Source organism: Canis aureus, chromosome 18 (assembly GCF_053574225.1).
Source record: "Canis aureus isolate CA01 chromosome 18, VMU_Caureus_v.1.0, whole genome shotgun sequence".
NCBI classification, from domain to species: domain Eukaryota; kingdom Metazoa; phylum Chordata; class Mammalia; order Carnivora; family Canidae; genus Canis; species Canis aureus.
In genome coordinates this window covers 33785157-33803423 of record NC_135628.1, presented here as the reverse complement: position 1 = coordinate 33803423, position 18267 = coordinate 33785157, and the positions used below count along the sequence as shown (strand labels likewise).

The window sequence follows — 18267 nt, the reverse complement described above, 5'->3', positions numbered from 1 at the left end:
TGGTTTTATTAAAGCATGGTGGGGCACCTGTAGCTCAGTGGTTGAGAGTCTGCCTTTGGCTCAGGTTGTGATCCCGGGGTCCTGGGATTGAGTCACCCATTTCTCCTTCTGCCTGTCTCTGCCTCTCCCTCTCTGTGTCTCTCATGAATAATTAAAATAAAATAAAATAAAATAAAATAAAATAAAATAAAATAAAATAAAGCATGGTGACAGGACTTCTATGCTTTTGAGAGGGGGTTAGAGTAACTCTCTGAGTAATTTTGGAAGCAAGGTTTCTAGGACCTTGAGGGGGTTAGCTATTGTTAGAGAAAGGCCATTCATTACTGTCTACTAAAACCCTAGTCTTGAGACCCTGTAGATGTGTATCAATGGGCCATGTGCTTGGGGTATGATTGCTAACATGTATCTTGTGGGGCTAGAGATAAAGGAAGTTTCCAAAAGAATTTTTATATGTTAAAGGAGACTTACAGGATTGTGGGGGTTGGGTTAATATTAAGATAAGGTACTAGCAAAGTATTACATTGAAGCAGTTGAGTTCCTATAGAAAGGTCACTCTTCCTTTCTCAAGGACTTGTCAGTGGGTTTTAAGTTGTAAGGAAATTTTTTTTTAAGATTTTATTTATTTATTCATGAAACACACACACAGAGAGAGAGAGAGAATGGCAGAGACACAGGCAGAGGGAGAAGCAGGCTCCACACAGGGAGCCTGACGTGGGACTCAATCCTGGATCTCCAGGATCACGCCCTGGGCCGAAGGTAGGTGCTAAACCGCTGAGCCACCCAGGGATCCTCCAGGATATTTAATTTTTTCTTTTGCTTTTTTTCCCCACATCAAAACACTAAAGAACTATAAAATATTTACTCAGAAATTTTTAAAAGTTTATTTATTTTTAACATTTATTTTAGACAAAAATTCTTATTTCATATAATTAAAAGAACTCATATTTTGTATTGTTCACTTCATTTTTTACCAAAAAATCTGCTTGTCTTTTTTTTTTCTGCTTGTCTTTTTAAAAAGTTCAAGGTCTCTGTAGAAAATTTAAAAATTTTATTAGCAATGAACAAGCCACACTCTTAAAAACCTAATTACAACCTTAACCCTAGAGTGCAACATATAATTAACTAGGTGAGAATTATTAGGATGGTTTTGGCTCCCATTTGGAAATTTGGGGACTTAGCTTCTCAAATATAAATAATATTTCTCAAATAATAAAAGAAAGCTCTACAATTAGATTATTACAATTACTCATTAATCAATTTCATGGCATGAATAATATGCTAAGCTTTCTAGAAAACTCCCAATATAACTTTTCCTTCATAACAAAAGTACATATAGGGGTGCCTGCATGGCTCAGTCAGTCAAGCATCTGTCTTTAACCTAGGTCATGATCTCAGGGTCCTGGAATCCACCCTCATGTCAAGCCCCATTCTCAGCGGGGAGTCTCCTTCTCCCTCTTCCTCTCTGCTCTCCCTCTCTCTGTCTCAAAGAAATAAATAAAATCTTTCTTTTTTTCAGAAATACATAGAAAATACACATTAAAATTGACATTTCTATTTATTCTGTCTTCTTTTTTTTAAGATTTTATTTATTTAAAAAAATATTTTATTTATTTATTTGAAAGAAAGAGTGAGAGAGCACAAGGGGAGCAGCAGGGGTAGAGGGAGAGCAGGGAGAGGTGTCAAGTTGTAAAGTTGATACATAATGATACAATATGAAAATGGTTTTCTAGTTTTGTTTGTAGATACAAAATAATCTGTACCAAATTGTTTTCTAGTTTAACACAATAGCCAAGATTCTTTAAAATTCATAATTGGTGGATAAACAAATATGTTAAGAAAGTAGATAAATCATTGTATTATTAAAGGCAAAAATGCTTATTAATGTCTGAAGACAGGTACTTCATAATATTTTCATTTATAAATATAAAATCTTTGGTATATTGCCCTATGGGAATTTCAAATATTTGTGGATTTTTAAAATTTTTATACCTTCCCTAAAGCTTCTGATATTCAAAATAGGACTATGAATCCTGCAACAACACAAAGGTTGAAAAGCAAGGTCAAATAGTGACTAGTTTGCTATATTACTTTGCCCTCTTTTATATCAAGAGGCAAAAAGTATGCCTCTTGCAAAGAATACAAATAGATTGAAAGTAAAAGTATGAAATATCATGCAAACAGCAACCACAAAAAATCTGGATTGGCTAAATTAAGATCAGACAAAAAAAAACCTTTAAAAATGTTACTAGAGATAAGGAGGGGCAGTTAGGTTCAGTTCATGAGGAAGAAACTCAATTACGAATACACACACATGCACAGAAGGAAAAAATACGTACTTCAATGGTAATGGTTGGAGACTTCAATACTTCATTTTTTAAAAATATTTTATTTATTTATTTATTTATTTATTTATTTATTTATTTATTTATTTATCTGAGAGAGAGAAAGAGCAGGGGCAAGAGCAGAGGGAGAGTTACAAGCAGACTCCACGCTGAGCATGCAGCCTGACACAGGGCTCAATCTCACAACCAGGAGATCATGACCTGAGTAGAAATCAAGAGTTGAATGCTTAACCAACTAAGGCACCTAGGTGCCCCACAATTCTTCATTTTCTTTTCTTTTCTTTTCTTTTTTTCTTTTTTAAGATTTTATCTATTTATTCATGAGAGACACAGAGAGAGAGAGAGGCAAAGACATAGGTCGAGGGAGAAGCAGATTCCCTGCAGGGAGCCATTGCGGGACTCAATCGCAGGATCCTGGGACCACGCCCTGAGCCAAAGGCAGACGCTCCACCACTGAGCAAGCCACCCAGGTGCCCAATACTTCATTTTCCCTATGAATAGAAAAACGGCAGAAGATCAACAAAGAAATAGAGCTAGAACAATACTATAAACCAATGTGATCTAACAGACATCTATAGAACACTCCTCCCAACAACAGCAAATAGAAGTTCTTTCGAAGTGCACACACAACATACTTCAGGAGAGACAATACGCGAGGCCACAAGATAAACCTCAATAAATTTTTAAAAAGATAGAAATCATGCAAAATGCGTTCTTTGATCACAATGGAATGAAATTACAAATCAATAGCAGAAATAAATTTAAAGAACTTACAAATAGGTGGAAATTAACCTAAATAATCAATGGGTCAAAAAAGAAATTAAGAAGGAAATGAGAAAATACATTGAAAAGATTAAAACAAAGATACAATATGTCAAATTTATGAGATGCTGCCAAATTAGTACTTAGATGGAAATTTATAGATGTATTTGCCTACATTAGATAAGAGTAAGATCTCAATGTAATAACTAACCTTGCACCTTAAGACACTGGAAAAAGAGGAGCATACTATGTCTAAAGGAAGCAGATGCAAGGAAATTATAAAGATTAAAGAGAAAATTAATAAAATTGAGAATAGAAAAACAATGGAGAAAATCAATGAAACCACAAGCTGGTTCTATGAAAAAAATCAACACAATTGGCATATCTCTAATGAGATTGAGAAAGAAAAAAGAGAAGACTCAGATGCCAGAATCTGAAATGAAACAGGAGGCATCACTACAGATTTTATTAAGGAATATTATTACAAGGGTGCCTAAGTGTTGGACTCTAGGTTTCAGCTCAGGTCATAATCTCAGGGTCGTAAATTCAAACCCTGCTTCAGGCTTTGTGCTCAGCACAAAATCTGCATAAGACTCTCTCACTCTGTCTCTCCCTCTGCTCTCCATTCTGTACATTCTCTCATTCTCTCTCTAAAATAAATAATATTTTTTTAAAAGAAAGGAATATTATTACAAGCTGGTATATGTCAATAAAGTGGATAAGTTAGATGAGATTGCCAAATTCCTAAAAAGACACAAATGACAAAACTGACTCAAGTAGAAATAAGCAATCTGAATAGGTTTACATCATGTAAAAATATTGAGTTAAAAAACAAAACAAGGGATCCCTGGGTGGCGCAGCGGTTTAGTGCCTGCCTTTGGCCCAGGGCGTGATCCTGGAGACCCGGGATCGAATCCCACGTCGGGCTCCCGGTGCATGGAGCCTGCTTCTCCCTCTGCCTGTGTCTCTGCCTCTCTCTCTCTCTCTGTGACTATCATAAATAAATAAAAATTTAAAAAAAATTAAAAAACAAAACAAAACACAACACACCCATAAAGAAAAGGCCAGATTCAGATGGCATCAATACTATATTCTACCAAATATTTAAAGAATAATACCAGTTCTTTACAAACACTTCCAAATAATATATAAAAGGATGGAATACTTCCAGATTCATTCTATGAACCCAGGATTATTCTTGATACCAAAACAAGAAGAAAAAAAAAAAAAAACACAAGAAGAGAAGACTGTAGACCAATGTATCTTTTGAATATGGATGCAGATATCTTCAGCAAGATATTAGTAACATGAATCCAGAAATTAGAAAAAGAATTATAACCATAAGCAAGTGGAAATTAAACCAGGTGTGCAAGGTTGATTTAAATTCCAAGAATGAATCGACATAATATGCCATACTGATAGGATAAAAAAAGAAAAATTCACAAGTGCTTTTTCAATAGACCCAGAAAAATCATTTGAAAAAAATCTAACACCTTTTTTTGATATATATACCCAACAAACTAGGGATAGAATAGAACTTACTCAACCTGACAATCTATTAAAAAAAAATTAATTAAAAGAAAAAGCAAGCCTCCAGTTAACATCATACTTAATGAAGAAAGACTGGATGCTCTCTTATAAGATTAGGAAGGCCCATTCTCCCTGCTTTCATTTAACATGGTACTTCAGGTTCTAACTAGGACAACTAGGCAAGATAAATAAATTAAAGGTACATAGAATGGAAAAAAAGAAAAACCATCTCTGTTCACAGATGATATGATCTTTTATGTAAAAATTCCTAAGAAATCTACAGACACAAAAGTTACAATGAACAAGTTTAACAAGGTTTCAGGATACAAAATCAAGATACTAAGTTTAATTATGCTCTCATACATGTGCAACAAACAAATAGACTGAAAATGAAATATTCAAACGATTCACTTATATAGCTTCAAAAGAACAAAATACTCAGGGATAAATTTAACAAAAGAAGCCAAAACTTACACTTTAAACACCAAAAAACACTGTTGAAGGAAATTACAGATCTATGTTAATGGAAATACATCTACATTCATGGATCAGAAGATTTAATGTTCGGATTACAATCCTCCCCAAATTAACATGAAGATTCATCAAATCACTAACAGAATACCAAATGACTCCTTTGTAGAAATTAGCAAACTAATTCAAAATTCATATGGAATTTCAAGGGACACAGAATAGCTAAATCAATCTTGAAAAAATATAGGAGGAATCATATTTTCCAATTTCATAATTTACTACAAAGCATCAGCAATAAAAACAGCATAGTGTTGACATAAGGATAAACATAGGTCAATGAATAAAATTGGAAGTTCACAAATAAACCCACGTACCTACCTATGGTTTTCAACTAATTTTCGGCATGAGGGGCCAACGTCATTTAATGGGGAAAGGACAGTCTTTTCAGCAAATGGTGCTGGGAAAATTGGATATTCATATGCAAAAAAAAAATAAACTTAGACCCTTATGCTGTACCATATATAAAAATTAACTCAAAATGTACCAAAGACCAAAATACAAGAGCAAAAACTATAAAATTCTTTAAAAATATATTGGGGTAAATCTTCATGAAACTTTAGATTTGACAACAAATTCCAAACTATGATAACAAAGCACAAGCAACAAAAGAAAAGATATATAAATTGGATTTCATTAAAATTAAAACTTCCGTGTTTCAAAAGACATTATCAAGAAAGTGAAAAGACAACCCACAGAATGGGAAAAAAAAAAACTGCAAATCACATATTTGGTAAGAGAATTGTATATATAATACATAAATAACTCATATAACTTAACCCAATTTAAAAACTGTTAAAGTATCTGAGTAGTATTTCTTTAAAGAAGATATACTAATATCCAATAAACACATGAAAAATGCTTGCCATCATTAGCTACCAGGGAAATGAAAATCAAAACACAATGAAATGTCACTTTATACATAATAGGATGGCTAAAATCAAAATCTCAATCTTTACAAGAACATGCATGAATTAGAACCCTTGTGCACTTCTATGGGACTATAAAACAGCACAGCCACTTTGGAAAACAATCTAGTCCTCAAAAGGTTAAATAGAATTATTCCATGATTCAGTAATTCCACTTCTAGTTATACCTATGCATAAGAGAAATGAAAACATGTGTCCACATAAAAACTTGTACCATGATGTTCTGAGTAGTAATATTTATTACCGCCCAAATGTTCATCAGATGATGAATGTACATACAAAATGTGGTAAATACTTAGAATGGAAAACTATTTCACCATAAAAAGAGATGAAGTACTAAATATGGTACAATATGGATGAACCCTGAAAACATGCTAGGTGAAAAAAATTCAGTCACAATAGACAACCTGTTACATGATTCCATTTATATAAAGTATCCAGAATAGGTAAATCCATAGAACAGAAAGTAAGATCAGAGATTGCTTACACTTGGAAGAGTGGGAGGAGAGGGTCATGGAGGGAATAGGGGATGGAAAGCTAGAGTAAGTATTTTTTCTCAAGGTGATAAAAATGTTCTAAAACTGATGATAGTGGTTGCACATATCTGTGACTATACTAAAAACCAGATCACTGTACACTGCAATAACTATTGTACACTGTGGACTATATTCAATAAAGTCTGAAAAAAGTTTCATATTTTCCATTCCTCTCCTATCTCTATTAAATATAAAAAAGTTACCAACTTTACCATGATACGAGTTTAGAACCTGGTAAGGGTTAATATTTGGCTTCAGTAGAGAGATGATAAAGCTATTATGGAGAGGCAAGAAGGGGTTATGTGATCTATAGTCAACACTGAAATTCTCTTTATATATACTGGTCATTTTTTAAGAAATATTTTATCTAACCGCAATACATGCATATTTAATGTCATTACACGTATGTTGAACAGTTCTTCAGGAAGATCTAGTAAATCTGTAAGCAAATCAAAGAAGGTATAGACTAATGATACCTTTCAGGAAATAATATATTTAATATTCTTTAAAAAATGTTACATGGGCTAGTGCAACTTGCTTTTTTACAGAGCAAATTTACCTTAGTAAAATAGATGTAGATCAACAAGATAATAAGACAAAATTATACCCTAAGCAATTATAAATGTTGCACATAATTCTTTTTTCGAAGTTGTACAACAGATTTATTTCTGAAAAATATATGGAAATTTATAATACAAGCATAAGCTACCTTTCACTTAATATCTTATCTACATATACACAAAAAACAATCAGGAAGCGCTAATTAACGTTTTAACTTCACTGCATTCTATACTATTCTTTGTCATGGATTAAAGAGGCAGGAATGGGGCTATTTTTTTTTCTTTTTTGGGGGGAGGAGGGCTATTTTTTTCGTAGAGACCTCTTACAGGATCAAGAGAGATTCTAATAGATATACTAAAAAAAAATCATACACAAAACTTACTGATTTATTGTAGGGATAAAATGTTCATCAATTACTTATTTCCGGCGGTGGGGTGGGAGTGGGGTAGAAACCGAGCAGTTTGGAACCGAACTCTTTTCGGATAATGCGGATCCACTTGCAGCTGGGATGCCTGGCAGATCCAGTGAAAGTTTCTAACGGCAAATTAGAGAGCCCTCAGGGACCAGGATAGGAGGAGGAAACAGAGGAACAGCAACATGCATTGGCCAAAGGCTGCGGTCGGGGAGGAAGGAGCAGATGCGCAGGGGCGCTCCGCGAGTCACCCAGGGCACCGCGCGCCCCCGAAGGCCGGAGCGTGGCCCCGGGCTCCCTCCCGCCTGCGCCCTACCTTGCCGACCTCGGCCCGGGGCCAGGAGCAGCAGGGCCAGCGCCCAGACCCGGCCGAGCATCCCTGCCGCTGTCGCAGAGCCCTGGCAGCGGGTGCAGGCAGGACGCGGACCCCTGTCCCCTCCTATCAGGGCTTTCTCAGTCGGTTCGCGCTCAGAGCGCAGGGTCGCCGCGGGTCCTCGCTCTGGGACGCAGCCGCCCTCCCGGGAAGAGCCGCGCCGGCCTTTCGCGCCTCCCCTCGGCGGCTGCAGCAGCCGGCGGAGCCACGCCCCCGGCGCAAAGCCACGCCCCGACACGAAGCCACGCCCACTTCCCCTCCCCGGGGACCCTTCCCGCGCTTCCCAGCTCTGGCTCCACCACCTTGGATCTCAACCACAGGCGTGCAGGGGCAAGCTCCCGGGGTAGAGCTTGGCACCTCGCATCTCACTGATAAATCCTAGAAATTGTTCAGATGGGCCTTCAATAAAAGCAACCTTTGAGCGGTTCTGTTGGAAGGGGCAGTGTCCTTGATTATACCTGTGGAGGGATTCTTAGCCTGATCATTGGGGGTGCTGGTTTGCCTCCAAAGGCACACATGCTTCTCAGAAGTTGCCCCTGTCCCCTCAGGCCTCAGTGATGAAGGATGGGAGGGAGGGAGTGAGATTAATGTTGCTGGCTGTATTGGCTGGTGATCCTACTGTTCTTTCAGTTATCCAGTGGTGACCCAGTAACTCAGGATCCTTTAGTACATGGTCACATGACTCTCAAAGTGGCCTGGGAAATGGTCTTTGATCTGAAGCTATCTTCATATGTGTGGTTCCCTCTGCAGAGGAAACAGGCCCCCACCTTTAAAACAAACAAACACCTGATTCTGTATCATAGGTCATTAAATGAAACCTCAACTTTCCTCGCTTTTCTTTGGCAGTCTCAGTTTTTGAGTCCCCTTATCCATCACCTAGAACTATGCCCTCAGAGCTGGTACTTGAGGAGAAAGACACTAGTCAACAGAAGGTAGGTCCTGGTGTGTTCCAGGATTCAGGCCACAGTTTCACCTATAGATTTGAAAGACTGAGGCTTGGATGAGGCATGCTGATAACACAGAAGATGCCCAAATGCATAAAGAAGTTCTTTTAAAAATAGTTTAGTTTTTTTACTTGAAAGAGAAATTGCAATTAAAAATTTTAAACCTGTTTCCAAAATATAAGTATTAACCTATTTTGAGAAAAACAAAAAACTTTGCAGTGCACAAAACTTGTGTGTAAGGCAGCCCGGGTGGCCCAGCGGTTCAGCTCAGGGCATGATCCTGGAGATCCTGAATCGAGTCCCACATCAGGCTCCCTGCATGGAGCCTGCTTCTCCCTCTGCCTGTGTCTCTGCTTCTCTCTGTGTGTGTTTGTGTCTTTATGAATAAATAAATATAATTTAAAAAAAAAGTTGTGCGTAGCCCCCTTTACACACAAAGAAGGCACCCAATCCAGAACAAAAATGAAACATAACTTTTTGGTGGGGCTGGATAGATGATTTTTATCTTTAGACTAATTATGGAAGAACAATTTAAAATAAGCAGGATGAAAGCTGAGAGATTTTTTAGTGTACATCTTTGGTTTTAGCTAATAAGGCCCTACTAAAACTGGGACAGAAGGGCACGTGGGTGGCGCAGTCAGTTAAGTTGCTGACTCTTTTTTTGGCTCAGGTCAGGATCCCAGGATTCTGGGATCCAGCCCTGCATAGGACGCCATGCTCAGTGGGGGAATCTGCTTGAGGATTCTTTCTCTCCCTCACCTCTGCCCTTCCCTCCATTCTCTCACGCTGTCTGTCTCAAATAAATAAATGAATCTTTTAAAAAAATTTTTATTTATTTATGATAGTCACAGAGAGAGAGAGAGAGAGGCAGAGACACAGGCAGAGGGAGAAGCAGGCTCCATGCACCGGGAGCCCGACGTGGGATTCGATCCCCCATCTCCAGGATCGTGCCCTGGGCCAAAGGCAGGCGCCAAACCGCTGCGCCACCCAGGGATCCTTAAATAAATGAATCTTAAGAAAAAAAAAACTGGGGCAGAAAAATAAATATCAATTGTCTCAATTTGTGAAATCACAAGGAATAAAATAATAGTTATAATCAAGATTAAGTTGTAACAGGCTTTTTGTAAATTTTTTGGTTCAACAATATCTGTAGAAATGCAATAAACTTTTATGCTTTCTTAGAGGACAACATTACTTACCTAATTTTCAACAAACCCTGATTATACAATTTAAGTACCATTTTTCCCTTCAGTTTTTGATGATGAATACCATTTTATGAGTTTACAATACATTTGTTACATTTGTAACAAAGAACCAACTTTCTTTGATATAAGTGAGTTAAGATGGAAAAAAAAGCTGAACTCAAAAAATTGATTTTCAAATCTCAATGGAAATATTGTCTAAACTGGTGTGGGTCTGTAAGAACATACCAAATAAAAATTAGTCATAGGATTGTGGGAAAAAGCAACATAATAAAAATGATGCTTTAACACATATCTGGTGAAGTTCATCAAAAATTGGATTTCAAACCAATTCAAAGGATTCAAACACTTTTAAGTTTTTATTTTTTTTTGAAAAGGAGAAAAAACAGTGAATGCATGGTACCCTTATTGTAAATATCTAAAGCGCTGGGGAAACGCAGCAGATATCACTAAGAGGAAAATAGTATAGAATGTCCCAGGGAAGATGAAATGAAGCCAAGAGTCAATAAGTACAATATAACTTGAATAAAGAGAAAAGCCCATCAATAGAAACTTTCAAAGGATGATTTTTTTTTCTTGGAAATGAAAATAACTCAGCACTTGCCAGGTTCATTTGCAAAATGATGATGAACTTGTCTAGGTAAAGCCCCCAAATTTGGAGGGGGCAGAAAGACACAGCAAATTAAATGCACAGACCTTGGAGTCAGAACACCCAGGCTCTAATCCTAGATCTACCTATTTACTAGCTATGTAACCTTGGACACCACCCTTAACCTCTTTTAATCTCATTTTTCTGTACAACGGGGATGATGATAATAATAATACATACTCCATGGAGTTTAAGAAACAGAAGTGTATATATGTGTGGTGATGGGTGCTAAGACTTCAGACTCCTCTGAAGAGAGAACACTTAGCATCTGGTGCAGAGTAACTAAAATGAATGCAGATAATAGTTTACTGTTAATAAAACAAAGGTGTAATACCACATAATTATTCTTTTTCTTATCTTGTTATTATGTAAAGGTACATAGTTTCTCAGTAGTATCCTGTAACAGTGTACAGTGTAATTTGGAGTAAAATTATTGAAAACACACATTTACATAACATATGAATTCCTCAGCCAGTGTATATTTAACTAAATGAGAGAGTCTGGCTCTCTCCCAGATACATCTAATTTTTTTCTTGGCAGTTGGGGGAGGGTTAACAGGAAATACCATCAGGGGGAGATAATGGTATCACCAAATCAATACTTGAGCTTCATAAATAATGTCTTGGCTCTAATTCCGAGTTTATATTCAGGAGGCTATTGCTCCCAGACAGAGACACTAAATGGAATAGACATCTTACTACCAAGAATACAAGCTTCTTTTTCTTAATGAGGAGTGAACTAGAGATTTGATATATTAAAGGAAAGTCATTGAGAACATCCATTAACTGTGAATTTTAATGTTTATCGTGACACGCCTCTACAAAATAACATGAGAGAGGAGAGTTGCCTGCCAAGATGAATGCTGGTTAGAAGAATGAATCTTTCCACACCTGTTCAAAGCAGCATTACTCACGATAGCTAAAATGTGGATGAAACCCAAGTGTTCACTGATGGATGAATGGTAAACAAAACGTGGTATATACATAGAGTGGAATATTATCACGTTAAAAAAGGAGGTACGCCTGGGCGGCTCAGTGGTTGAGTGCCTGCCTTCGGCCCAGGAAGTGATCCTGGAGACCTGGGATTGAGTCCCACGTTGGGCTCCCTGCATGGAGCCTGCTTCTCCCTCTGCCTGTGTCTCTGCCTCTCTCTCTGTGTCTCTCATGATTTAATAAATAAAATCTTAAAAAAAAATAAAATAAAAAAGGAAAGAGGGACACCTGGGTGGCTCAGTGGTTGAGCGTCTCCTTTGGCTCAGGACGTGATCTTGGGGTCCTGGGATCGAGTCCTACATCCGGCTCCCTGCATGGAGCCTGCTTCTCCCTCTGCCTATGTCTCTGCCTTTCTCTCTCTCTCTCTCTGTCTCTCATGAATAAATAAATAAAATCTTAAAAAAATAAAAAGGAAAGAAATTCTGATACAATACAAACAAGGATGAAGCTTGAAGACATTATGCTAAGTGAAATAAGCCAGTTAAAAGGACAAATATAAAAAAAAAAAAGACAAATATTGTATGAGTCCACTATGTGATGCACCTAGAGTAATGATGTTCATAGAGAAAGAAGGTAGAATGGTGGTTCCTAAGGGCTGGGGGCAGGGGCAAAGGGGAATTATTAGATAAAGATTACAGAGTTTCAGTTTGGAAAGATAAAAAAACTCCAGGAGATGGATGGTGATAATGATTGCACAACAATATGAATGTACTTATTGCTACTGACCTGTATAGTTAAAATGGTTAAAATGATAACTTTGTTATGTAAATTTCACAATAAGAAAAAATAAATAAAATGAGTGAATCTTTCAGACGTCAGCCAGAAAGTAAACTCTTCATTTAAACAGATCTCAACATTATTGACTACAAGAAGATTTCTTGAAATGTTGTAGAGTAAAACTAGTTTAACTTCTGATTGAGTTTACAACTGGGACATAAACTCATACTTACAGAGGTTGACAAATTGATTACAAATTGATTACACATCAATCAGCCATGCAAAACCACATAAATTGCAACATGGTGACATAAGATTTGCCAGCTCAGCAGTTTTCCTATCTCGTCAGTCAGAATATTTCACATAAATTACTTCTCAAAGATTTGTTTCTGTCATTTTTATAGAATAAAAGCAGATTTTATGAAGTTATTTTAATAAAGAAATTAACTTGTTTCAACTTAATATTTTCCACAATGTGGTTTAAAAATGAGAGTGAAATACTAAAGTTCCTTTGAATGGAATTGGAAAAGGTGTATATTATTCCCTTTAACAGCCATCCATACACATAAGTAATACTGTTTGCATCTGAAGTATATATTATAAAATGCCTTTATAACCAAAATGTCTGCCTAGTAAGTGTCATGATTATACTTGAATGTTATTTAGATTCTTCCAGAAGACTTAAATAAAATGTTGTAGCAGGTGGGAAAACTATGCAACATTTCTGTTTATATGATTTATGTTATCATCCCTTTCTAAATCATAAAACATTTTGAGCCTCATAATTATGACTTGTAATATATGATTAGCTAAATTCTGTAACTATAGAAGGGAAGTTTGATAATATTGGAGCAGAAATTCCATTATTTAGAAAATGAATAGTTAGATTTATGACAAAAATCTAATAAATCTAAATCTAGTAAATTTGTTTTTGTCCAACTGTCCCACTCACCCTAATCCAGTTTGAAATAAGCCAGAATTTTATAAGATGCAAAGTGATCTAGGAATGGAATGGCTGGTATTTATCTCTAAAATGAAGTTAATAATAGTATTTCCTTGATAAAGTTCTTCTGTGAATTAAACTAAACAATTTATATGAGGTACGGAATATGCTCTACAAATGGCTGAGGCTTTTGTTACTGTTAATATTATAATTTCTCATTTACTGAATCAGTGCAAACTCCTTTACCTTAGCACATCTAGTAACTGCAGCCTGAAGAAAATAAAATTATAGGAAATCATCCATTTCTTGACTGGATTATTTGGTTTGGGGTGTCGAATTTGATAAGCTCTTCCTAGATTTTGAGTACTAACCCTTTACTGATAAGACTACGTATATGGAACTAGAGGACATTATGCTAAGTGAAATAAGTCAGAGAAAGACCATTATATGATTTCATTCATATGTGGAATTTAAGAAACAAAACAGATAATTATAGGGGAAGGAAGAGAAAATAAGACAAAATCAGAGAGAGAGACAAACCATAAGAGACTCTTAACTACAGGAAACAAACAGAGTTGCTAGAGGGGTTGAGGCGGGATGAAGTAACTGGGTGATGGGCATTAAGGAGGGCACATGACGTGATTAGCACTGGGTGTTATATGAAACTGATGAATCACTAAATTCTACCTGAGAAACTAATAATACACTATATGTTAATTAGTGGTATTTAACTAAAAAAAATTTAAATTGGGGGATCCCTGGGTGGCACAGCGGTTTAGCGCTTGCCTTTGGCCCAGGGTGCGATCCTGGAGACCTGGGATCGAGTCCCACATCGGGTTCCCGGTGCATGGAGCCTGCTTCTCCCTCTGCCTATGTCTCTGCCTCTCTCTCTCTCTCTCTCTGTGACTGTCATAAATAAAAAATAAAAATAAAAAAATTTAAATTACAGGAAATTGTCAGGAAACTGAGAGATTGCTTATGGCTATCATAAATACTCATTCTCAGGCAGCCCCTGTGCAGGGGTTTAGCGCCGCCTTCAGCAGAGGGCGTGAGATATATATATATATATATATATATATATATATATATATATATATATTCTAGTTATATTTGAATAGAATTTACCTATTTAGAGCTGGAGAAGTCATCAAGATCAATGGTTTTTAAGCTTATTTTAAGACAATTTATTAAAAAAAAAAAAGTGTGTATCAAAGGCTCTGATTGAAGATGGAATGGAAGTCCTGAAACCCTACCTACTAGCTTTGCAGAGGACGGTTTAGGAAATATGGCTTGAACTCAGGGTACGTACTCAGGATTCCACAGATGTAGGGCAGGAGAGGTAAATATGTGACAATGGTTCAGTGCAAGACAACTAGGAAAGGTGGGGACTAGGGCATGATATATGCATTGATTACATAAAGTAGCTGCTACCTCCATCTGATTGTTGTACTAACAGATTTTGGACCTATTTTGCTAAATATATCTTTTTTCTAAAAAGCATTCTTTCATTCTTTCATTTTTAAAATACTTATTAAACACTACAATTTTAAAAGTCACTGGGATGCCTGGGTCGCTCAATGGTTGAGTGTCTGCCTTTGGCTCAGGGTGTGATCCCAGGGTCCTGGGATGGAGTCCCACACAGGATCCCACATCAGGTTCCCTGCATGGAGCCTGCTTCTCCCTCTGCCTATGTCTCTACCTCTCTCTGTGTGTTTCCTATGAATAAATAGATAAAATCTTGAAAAAAATAAGTTAGAAACTAGTTTAAAACAAACAGAAAAGAAACAATATTTTGTTAGATCAAAGAAACAATTCTGTCAATCAGTAACTTCTGCTTAGGATCAAGGTTCTCAGGCAGCCCGGGTGGCTCAGCAGTTTAGCGCCACTTTCAGCCCAGGGCCTGATCCTGGAGACCCAGGATTGAGTCCCTCATCAGGCTCCCTGCATGGAGCCTGCTTCTCCCTCTGCCTGTGTCTCTGCCTCTCTCTCTGTGTCTCTCATGAATAAATAAAATCTTAAAAAAAAAAAAAAAAAGGTTCTCATTTTATGGGTAAGAGAATGGAAGATCAGAAATCATGACTTCAGTAAGGCTGGTATATATTCTTTGACTTTGGTGTCCAAATACACTTTTCACTAACACATTATCTTTGACTAGGAAGAGAACTGGGCTGATCATGTAGTAGTTAAGAGAGCAGACTTTGTGGTTGGACAGACCTGTTTTAGAAATCTCAGCTCTGAATCCTATAATATTTTAGCTTTTTCGTTTGTAACATTAAAGGATAAGCACATATTTCCCAAGGTTGTGAAGAGGGTTAAATGGGATAGTGAATGGAAATCACTTAGTCCCATTCCTGGCATATAGTAATCACTTGATTAATGGGCCTATTACTAAATTTTACAAAGTAATGAAAATTTTGATAAGAAATAAGTGTGAAAAATATAGATCTAATTCATTGGTCAATTGTGGCTATGTCCATATACACATTTCTGTCTTTCTGGGTCTACAGAATGAATTAAAGTCTCCAAAAATTATTACACGAATAAAAGTTGTTTAATTATATTAGTTTTCAATCAAGAAAACAAGGACAATATGAATGCTTTTGGAAGTTTCCAGAGGCGGATGGAATGAGACTGTAGCCCTCTATATATGTAACAGTGACAATTCATGGAAACCCAAGTCATATAGGGGAGCCTATCTTGCAAGTGTCAGTGAAACATTACATATCTCAGTTTCATGTTAAATGTTGTAACACTCAAGCTAGATGAGAAAGGAACTACACCTAAAAATAAGCAAACACAGGAATATAATTCACTACAAAAGGAGACTGAAGAAATTGTCACATTGAGGAAACATATGGCTTCTTGAAATTCATATCATGTTGAACAATGGTTTTAATGAGAGACTTCCAATAAAATAATGCCTTTGAAAAGATCTCTTTCTTCCTTTTAACTATCAAAGCAAATCCAAGCAAGTCTTGCTTCAAGGAACTGAATTTCCTGTTTGTTATTTCTTAGAGCTACAAGTTGTTTTTATTGAATGGCAATTTCAACTTCAGGCAGTAATCAAAAAGGCATACACCACCAAAGCACTGTAATAAAAGGATTTTGTAGATGATAGAGGATATTATCTGAATTAAATAAAGAAAGGTTTCAAAAACAAATCACTATGTTCATGTTTCATTTCTTAAAATCAAATGTATAGCTCACCATTAGAAGCAGGATATAAAACAAGAAGACTCCCAGGAGTCCAAAGCAGAAAAATTCTCTTTTTATACTCCTCTTTAAACCTGATTATTTAAACAGTGAACAGCTTGCTTTGATAAATCATCATGACCTATTCATAATGAAAATTGTTGAAAATAGTAGACTAGAGTAAGTACCAAATTGGCAGGACTGTTGGGTTTTGTAATCTAGTTGTGTGAAAGATTCCTAAGAAATCAAAATAGTAATATTTATTACTTTTCACTTAAATAAATTCTTAGGTAGGCCGTGATTTGTTGGGTACTGCAGGGGAAACAGATATAAATAATACATGGGCCACTTAAAAATAGTGATAAAGTGGGGTGCCTGGGTGGCTCAGTGGGTTAAGCATCTGCCTTCAGCTCAGGTCATGATCCCCAGGTCCTGGGATGGAGCCCCAAATCAGGCTCTCTGGTCATCCAGAAGTCAGCTTCTCCCTCTCCCTCTGCCGCTCTCCCTGCCAGTTCTTTTTTGCTGGTTTCTCTCTCTCAAATAAATAAATAAAATCTTAAAAAAAAAAAAAAATAGTGAGGGCAGCCCCGGTGACTCAGCGGTTTAGCACTGCCCAGGGCCTGATCCTGGAGACCCGGGATTGAGACCCACGTCGGGCTCCCTGCATGGAGCCTGCTTCTCCCTCTGCCTGTGTCTCTGCCTCTCTCTTTCTCTGTGTGTCTTTCATGAATAAATAAATAAAATCTTTAAAAAAAATTAGTGATAAAGTTGTGTCAGTCAAGTTGCTGTGCTGGAAACAATGACTCTGTGATGTAAGTAAGAAGGGATTTAATGGAGGAACTGGATGCTCCCTCAATCATTGCAAGGTCTGAGGAAAAGACTTCAGTCTAGGTCCCAGGAATCTCTTGGCATGAAGATCTGCCCTGATAAGTGGGCTTCGATCTCTACCATTGTCAGAAATGTGAATAATCAAGAGGCTGCCTTGGAAATATCGACTCAAAAGACCCATTACCTTCTCTACAAAGCGGCGTTCAGTAGGTGGAGATGAAGCCAGCAATGCTTCTGCCACTGCAGCCACCAGCACTGCGCCAAAAAGCTAAAATGTTGATACAAGGAAAATGGAAGAGAGTCTGGCCACCAGGCTCACTCTAATGCCTCTAGATACTCAATAAACTGAAGCCAGGGCGCATAGGAAGTCAGCACTGCTACAGAAAACCTGTATCTTCACATTCTTTTCTGCCTGAAGAAAAAGACATGTTTGCCTCTATTTCACCTTTGCAGCCATTCCATTTAATTTTTGTTTCTTTAATATCACTCAATTCCATTCATCTCTCACCTTCCTACTGATAATACATTAGCATAGCTTACCGTTACCCCTCCTGGGGTTAGTAAGTAGGTGAACTCACCCCGTGGTCTTCATTCATGCCCCCAGGCCTCCTAACACCTCTGCAGCAGCTCCCCTTTATCTTTGTCCATAAGATAGCCTGCAGGGCTCTTCAGGGTGGGCTGAAGAGTCTAGCCTACATCTCTGGAGTCTCCTACCACAATACAGTTCTCCAGCCGTAATAAGCAGCTTGGAATTACCTGGATTGAGCAAGTACTTCCTTACAGCACTGGATCCCTGGCCTGCATTCTTTCTGTTCCTCACCTTCTAC

General features: G+C 37.2%; 1 protein-coding gene across 3 annotated transcripts in view; it reads right to left on the bottom strand.

The window, feature by feature from the left end:
* VWDE (von Willebrand factor D and EGF domains) overlaps positions 1 to 8157 on the bottom strand; it is a 99158-nt gene extending 91001 nt beyond the window's left edge. For all 3 annotated transcript variants that reach the window (XM_077856739.1, XM_077856737.1, XM_077856738.1), the window contains exon 1: positions 7917 to 8157. Coding sequence is in view for 2 of the 3 variants with exons in the window: in XM_077856737.1 (XP_077712863.1) it covers positions 7917 to 7977 (61 nt within the window). In the remaining variant the exon portion in view is untranslated. The remainder of the gene's footprint in view (positions 1 to 7916) is intronic.
* Positions 8158 to 18267: the final 10110 nt, after the last annotated feature.